The 7,571-nt window shown below is 49.9% G+C and overlaps 2 protein-coding genes across 2 annotated transcripts in view; one reads left to right on the forward strand and one right to left on the reverse strand.

The window, feature by feature from the left end:
* GLA (galactosidase, alpha) overlaps positions 1–2,832 on the forward strand; it is a gene marked incomplete at its 5' end in the record, with an annotated part of 4,589 nt that extends 1,757 nt beyond the window's left edge. The window contains 4 exons of the mRNA XM_008938137.1: positions 391–482; positions 1,385–1,546; positions 2,155–2,352; positions 2,569–2,832. Coding sequence (XP_008936385.1) covers positions 391–482; positions 1,385–1,546; positions 2,155–2,352; positions 2,569–2,832 — 716 coding nt within the window. The remainder of the gene's footprint in view (positions 1–390; positions 483–1,384; positions 1,547–2,154; positions 2,353–2,568) is intronic.
* Positions 2,833–5,274: 2,442 nt separating this feature from the next.
* LOC103770859 (60S ribosomal protein L36a) lies at positions 5,275–7,568 on the reverse strand (the record flags this gene model as incomplete). Its single annotated transcript, XM_008938138.1, has 4 exons — positions 5,275–5,295; positions 5,380–5,502; positions 7,251–7,318; positions 7,523–7,568. Coding segments are annotated over 4 exons (258 nt in total), but the record flags the coding sequence as incomplete, so codon positions are not given.
* Between the last annotated feature and the right edge of the window lie 3 nt (positions 7,569–7,571).

Here is a 7,571-nt window from a genome sequence, read left to right on the forward strand (position 1 = left end):
TATGGCACAAATCTGTAACATCTTCATAAAACCATACTCCTGCAACATTACCCAGCAAAGGTGTACCCAGCAGCCTGACAGATACCAGCTTGTATTTCCCAGGTACCTAGAGGAAAAAATGCTGTGCAGCAAAAACCACATCCTCTTCCCATGGCAGTATGTACAAAGAGATGAGCAGTCTCAGAGCAATAAGCTGTGAAGAAGCTCACCTGTCCTTGGGAGGCAGGAGACTGGCTGCAGACTATAAACTCCCCTGTCCTCCTTGTGTTGTTTTAGCTGTAATGTCTTCAGCCTTGATTTTGCAAGAGTTGGAACTGAAACCTGTGACATTGGATTAGTTCCTGTTTGACCAGGGAGATTGGGTAACCTCTGTCTGTCCTCTTTCTTTAGGTTATAGACACATGTCTCTGGCCCTGAACAAGACTGGAAGGAGCATTGTGTACTCCTGTGAGTGGCCTTTATACTTGAGGCCCATGCAACAGGTAGGGAATGCTTCTCAAGGCTTATCCTGGGGCTGAAAGTGGGAAGAACAGAAAACCATTAAGACTGCAGAACTGCCTCCTGAGAAACTTGTGACTTTCTGGTCTGACAGAGAACAACACTGTAAGATAGAGGAAAAACACTTTTTCCTCTAGAGCCCTGAACTATACCTGAGGCACGTTATTACTCTGCTGAAGAGAACTGCATAGTATCCTGCAGTATGAAAGCAGAGCCCAGCTGGAGCGTGCCAAAGAACACAGCAGCATCCATCTACTTTCTGTCTCCAAGGAACCAAGCAACAACACATTGGCAGCACAGACACACAGCTAGTGGATAGTTGGGTGTTATTCCTCCTGGACGCAGAGTGCTGCAGACTCAGACTTCTACTCACCTCTAGGAACCAGGAGACTTTAGGACAGCCTATTTAATAGGAATTCTCCACATTGTTTACCAACAGATTTCTGCCATCCAGGGTCCGTGACTGACATGTGGCTCTCCACCCACAGCTGGCTTCCTCTTTCCTCTGTGCCATCATGACAGGATGGTGCCATTCCCTCCCATTGGGAGTTAAATGCATTAGTCACTGAAGAGTGTAAACCCAACAAACAGTAGTAATTACTGGGACATTACAGTTTAATCCCACTGGCCCCATCACACCTTCAGTAAAATAGTGCTCAAAAGAATTTTCTAACAGAGCTAGGTGTTGTCTGGAACATGGCAGACTGGAGTTACTGGGCACAAGGCATCCTAGGGAACCAACATGCACTAGATCAATCCAAGTAGCTGGTGATGGAAGGTGTTGACAGTTCTCCCCAGAAATATTCCTGATCCAGTCTCACCTTGTGTATGGCCTTGTTCTTGTACAGCCAGGTTCCTTAGCTAATCACGCTTATTGTTTTGGCAGCCAAATTATACAGAGATCAAACAGTACTGCAATCACTGGAGGAACTTTCATGATGTCTATGATTCCTGGAGCAGCATCAAGACTATCTTGGGCTGGACAGCACTTCACCAGGACACCATTGTGAAGATAGCTGGGCCAGGGGGCTGGAATGATCCTGACATGGCAAGTAGAGCAACACTGACCTCCCTTGCGGCACCAGTGAAAACTCCTTTCTTCAGCTGTAGGCTGAGAAGAATGAGAAGGGAGAGAACTGACAGGGAAACACTGAGGGGAAGGGCTCTAATGGGGCCCTAGGATCAGGAACTTGATGGGTCCCTGGCTGGAAAGGGTACTACAGCTACAGACAGCACCAAGGAAGCACTGTCTCTACATAACGTAGCTTCTGCCAGCAGTGCCAGTTCCAAACACAGGTGTGGCAGTGGGAGACAGTCTCCAAAGTGCTGAAAAAGACTGAGAAGGAAAACCTGTAGGTGCCAGGCTGCATGCCAGCGTTGCAAAGAAGGAATAGCTGCGTCCAAAAGCAGATTCATAAACGCTGCCTAGCCAGTTAAGGGTCCTCCACTGGTGGTTCATCCTAAATTGCCACATTAGCCATGCCTTGCCTTGCCTTTCCAAACCAGCAGGTTCTGCTCTGAGTGCTCAGCCTATCTAACCAGTCCCCAGATAGGGGTCCCGCCCTCAGCATCCTGTCATTTACCAGTGTGCAGGTTGCTGGCCCAGTTTCTCCTTGGCAGGCAGTGTTACCAGGTATTTTTGTTTTCTTGTCACAGCTGGTGATTGGAAACTTTGGGCTGAGCTGGGACCAGGCGGTGACTCAGATGGCAATGTGGGCTGTTATGGCAGCTCCCCTCTTCATGTCCAACGACCTGCGGCACATTAGTCCCGATGCCAAGTGGCTGCTCCAGAACAAAGAGGTGATCGCCATCAACCAAGATCCACTGGGCAAGCAGGGATACCAGATCACCAAGGTACAGCAGGAGTGGGCTGGGGGTGTGGTGTGGGGCACAGGCAACCACCCTCCTCAGAAAGGGGAGACTGAAGACACATGGAGTATAGAGTGCCCAGGGTTTGGGAACAGCCCAGTGAGTGCACGTGTTCCTGAAGCTTGCTTAAACAGACAGGCATGAAGACCATCAGTTCTGCCTCCCCTAACATAAGACCCCCGTTTATTTTCTCCTTGGCAGGACATGAACTTTGAGCTGTGGGAGCGACCCCTGTCTGGCCAGGCCTATGCTGTGGCAGTGCTGAACCAGCAGGAGATAGGAGGACCCCGTAACTTCACCTTCTCTCTCACCCTCCTTGGCAATGGGCTAGCCTGCAATCCGGCATGCTCAGTCCGGCAGGTCCTGCCAGCCAGCAGGGACTGGGGATTTTACAGCTGGGTCTCCTCCCTGAGTGTGGAGGTGAACCCAACAGGCACTGTGCTGCTGAAAGTAGTGGCACCATAGGAGGCACAGACTTTTTTGTGAGCTTCAGGCTCTGTCTAAACTTCTTGCCACAAGAAGTCTGCTTCTTTCCTCCAAGCTGGGTGCCTTTGTTATGTCCTTAGACATTCACTACTCAAGTGCTTCTACGTGCACTTTGAATCTCAAGCCTGGTGTGTAAGAGGGGTGCTGCTTCTCTTCTGTTTACCTTTTCTCTGGCATCTCAGCTAACTCATTCATTAAGGGGCTCCAAGGGCCCCAGCAGGGCAGCAACTCCTGTTAACACCCACTACCAACAGAAGAAATGCAAAGGATACCTGCAGCATCTTGCACATCTCCCAGAGCATTTCAGGTAAAATAGGGAAACACTCCAACTGCCTTGCTGTTGGCTTTGCCAGGCTGGGGCACACAGTCCAGCCACAAGAAAAGCTGGTCATACAGCTGTTGAAGAAACCACTCTCCTCAGAGCATTGACACCTACTTCCACCTTCTGACAGCCCTAAATCACTGCACTCCCTTGCAACTTTCTCGACAGCTGCCTGCTTAGCATAAATGGGATTAAGTATCATGCCTTAGGTCTCAGGGTTTGAGGTCTTCCTTGCAACTGCTTTCTCAACAGCTGCCTGCTTAGCATAAATGGGATTAAGTATCATGCCTTAGGTCTCAGGGTTTGAGGTCTTCTTACCCTGGGAGTCTTCCTCTCACCAGTGTCTGTCACTTTCCTTTAGAAGACAATTCACATCATTCACTCTACCCTTCATAGGGCTGCTGGGGTCCCCTTCCTTACTGAGCTCCCTTCCAGAAATACCTCCGTGTTCGCTTTCCACTGCTGGCACCAGCCTTTAAGTTGAGTAAAACAGGTCCCTGTGAGTCAGGAGATGAATATTCAGTCATTTTTGCAGCCATCATGTACAAGTATGTTCTCTTCTGACTACTGCACAATCAGGAGTATCTTGACTTATTTCTGTGATTAAGCACTTTGATTAAAATGTCCCTTCAAAAGGCTTTTTCTTAGTTCCATTGTCCAGGAGTACAGCATGATAGCTGAAATTAAATCAGGTTTTAGAAAACAAGGCAGTTGGTTCCAGTCACTAAGTTCTTGTGAAATTTGCCATGCTTACTACAAACAGCATTCAGTACAGCTGACACAATGCAGCTATACAGTCTCTCACAGGCAGAGGCCAAGGCCACTGCTGCTAACAGCTTGAGCAGCAGGAGTTTGAAAACGCCAATCACATCAGCCAGTACCAAGTAAACAAGAATACATATTCTGTTACTGTGCAGTAACTGAGCACTCTCAGTCCCTCTGAAGATGTGAAGAGGCCTTTCCCCATCCTCCAGCTTTATTTCCACTACAAGTAAGTTACTCTTAAGAGAACTCCGTGTTGCAATCCTAGCACCTGCTGACGGTGGACTTCCTAATGACAGGCAGCATAGTGCTGCCTCCAGTGGATCCCATCAAAGCCTGGGGTAGGCTGTCCTATAGTGCACCATGCTTTTGTAGGTGCTCACTGCTCATTTCAAACTTCAGTGCTGTGCTTGTGCTTTTTCTTTAAGGGAAAATTCTAAGGGGTGCCAACAGCAGTCGGGCATGAGGCAGGCACTGAGGCCTGTCCCACCTTCGCTCTGTGACAGCACAGAGCTGTCCCTCTCCTCTGAGCTCCTGTAACACGGGCACTGCACACGTGTCACGGCTGAGCTGCAGCATGTAACCACTGCCTAGCAACTAATGAAGCCCCTGGTACCAAACCCACTCACTGCTCCGGGGCCTCTGCTCATGTGTTGCCCCCTAGAGCAGGGCAACAGTTCGTTTGTAAGGAGCACCTACAGCCAAGTGCAGGGGCTGTTTGGGGCAGTATGGGTTGCTCTGGTACCTGCTACATTGAAACCACTGCTGAGTGCAAAGAATCTCACTTGCCCTCCCTCTTGGGCAAGGACTTGGGTAGGAAACAGGCCTGCTCTGGCAGCTCATTCAGTTTCTTTTTTTCAATCACTACTTCATCTACCAACAATTCAGATTTTCCACAGCATTCCTGAAATGGAACCTCAATAATAAACAGCAATTGTTTTACATAAAACAAGCCACAGAAGTTCAGAGAAGGCCCTTTTGAAGACAGCCTTCAACCAAGGAAGCTCATGAACAAGCCTGGAGAAAAGCAGCAGCATAAGACTCTCACACAGAAGTCACCAGTGTGAAACCCATCAGAAGCTCAGGCTCTACATATAATCTAAAACACCTTTTAGTAAGAGATCCCAGCCATCAGCAATTTTTTTTCAAAAGCCTTTATATTACAAACTCTTCACTTACTAAGCAGCTTTGCAAACAAAACCTTCCTGTTAGAAGGAACAATCTTCCCAGTGATGGACTTGCAAGTCCCACCCCACCACCAAGACAAGACACAAACTCAAGCAACGGATCACTTCCAAATACTTTAATGTTGTCCACGACAATGGGTAGAATGGACCTTAGAACTGGATCACCTGGCCCTGTAAGAAAGAAGATACAGAGCCAGTTTACTCAGTACTGAATGTTGCCACCTTTTCTCAGCCACTTGCAGCACACAAACCTACCTTTCTCTTCTTGTCTCCTCCCAGTTCAAAGTGCTTGCACCTCTTAATTGCCAGCATCCTCTTGGACCTGCAGTTGGGCTCCACACACTCCAGCCTCAGCACAATCTTCTTTGTGGTCTTGGCCTGGGAGGAGTGGAGCACAGCGTGTCAATGAACAAACTGTCTACAAGCAGAGAAGTAGCCACTCTCAGAAAAAGCTTGTTATCTGCTCTCCTCAAGATTCAGCAGCTTGTTTTCAAAGTGCAAAGAAACAGATTACGAACACGGGCTCCTTCCATGGAAAACAAGAAGGGACCAGTACGGGAGTACTCTGGATCTGCACCTTCCCAGCAAGGACACTGGCGTTCGGTGGGGCACGGGCTCCCTCCATGGAAAACAAGAAGGCACCTTAGGGACCAGTACGGGAGTACTCTGGATCTGCACCTTCCCAGCAAGGACACTGGCGTTCGGTGGGGCAGGGCTGGTGCCCTGCAGAGAGGAGCAGGCACTTGTGCAGCGTGGGACAGGCTGAGCAGTGAGGCTGAGCAGTGCCTGAGCAGTGGCAGTGCCCAGGCCAGCAGGAAGCTGGGCAGAACCCACGCCTGGAAACCGCACCAGGGACAAACTCCCCGGGAGCAGCAGGGACACAACACGCTCAACACAGCTACTGAGAGGTTAGGTGAAACCCCAAAGACTACAGAGGGAAGAATCCAAAGCCTGCAAGGCTACTCTAGCAGCTGGACAGAGCTGTAACCACCAGTTACGAACCTCATCCAATCTCACACGCTAACGCTGACCGGGAAGGCAGAAATGGGATGGTGGTGTGCAGGTGGAGTGCTGTGTGGTGAGACCCCTGCAGCTGTGCTCTGTGCAGCACACAGGAGCAGTCTGCTACAGGGCGCCCTCGCTTCCTGCAGAGACTCAGCCTGAAAAACTACACTCTTTTTTTTTTTTTCTTCTTGCTGGAAGACTTCCTGGACACCTCCAGCAGAACACCAAGGCCTTCCAGCAACGAGCCAAGCAGCTCTAGAAGCCTAACTAAGCAATCCACACAAAAACTAACAAATCAGCCCATTAGGTTTTGCCTCCCTTCTGTAAATAGCACAGATCTGCCCTCCTCCCCCAAGTCTCTGGCAGAAGATACACAGACATACAGAGGGAAAACATGCTGCAAGACTACAGACCCAGGTACCCACACTGAAGAGGAAGGACAACAGCAGGTTTCTGCAACTCATCTGTAATAGAATGTGCTGCTGCTTTTCCACTGCTGCTTTGGGGCTCTCAGGAAAGGCCTAACACAGTAGCTCATGTTCTGGCTCAGCAATATGGATTTCCTGAAGTGGACTGCAAAAAAATTATGTCACGCTCTGCTGTACACCCGTGAGCTGCACAGGCTTTGCTTCTTTCATACCCTTGTCAGTGAAGGCAGCCTCGGTACGCAGGGCCTCAGAAACACAGCAAGTTTCACTGATAAACTACTGACACTTCAAAAGCATCAGAAAGAGAAGCAGTAGGCTTCTGTTCCCTTCAACATACTCTTCATCTTTGGCAAGCACTAAGGAAAACATTCCTTTTGTCAAAGGCATCACTTCCAGTAAGACCCCACTCCTCTACAGTACCAAGGCTCCCTGAAGAACCTGCTCTGCAAAACACACGCTACATGTCACTCAAAAAAACAGGAGCACCTACACAAAACAGGAGCAGTGGGGAAGATGAGCAGATGTGGGTGGGGAACTCACACCCCCAGACAGCACTACCAGCACAGAGCTGCCAGAACACTGTCCTGAGCACAGGACCAGCCCATAGCTGCAGAAGGCTAAACTGTCCCTCTTCAACTTGGCACGTGGATTGCCAAGAAAGTTTCAGGTCCTTCTCCCAGGAGCAGCACTCACCTTCTTACGGAAGATGGGCTTTGTCTGGCCCCCATAGCCGCTCTGCTTCCTATCGTAGCGTCTTTTTCCTACAAGAGGAAATGTCTCGTGTTAGGCATACTACAAGCACAACCGGCACTCTTACCAAACCCGAGCAGAGCTCAGCCCGCAGCTACAGCCCATCAGAAACAATCCCGCCTTCTCCGCGGCCAGGCGCGCAGCCCTCAGCCATCGCCCTGAGCGAGGCGTGACCACCCAGACCCCGCAGAGCCCCGGGGCGCCCCCGTCCTTACCCTGGGCGTACAGGGAGTCCTTCCCCTTCTTGTACTGCGTCACCTTGTG

This window comes from Merops nubicus, unplaced genomic scaffold (genome assembly GCF_000691845.1).
Source record: "Merops nubicus isolate BGI_N331 unplaced genomic scaffold, ASM69184v1 scaffold49453, whole genome shotgun sequence".
Classification (NCBI taxonomy): domain Eukaryota; kingdom Metazoa; phylum Chordata; class Aves; order Coraciiformes; family Meropidae; genus Merops; species Merops nubicus.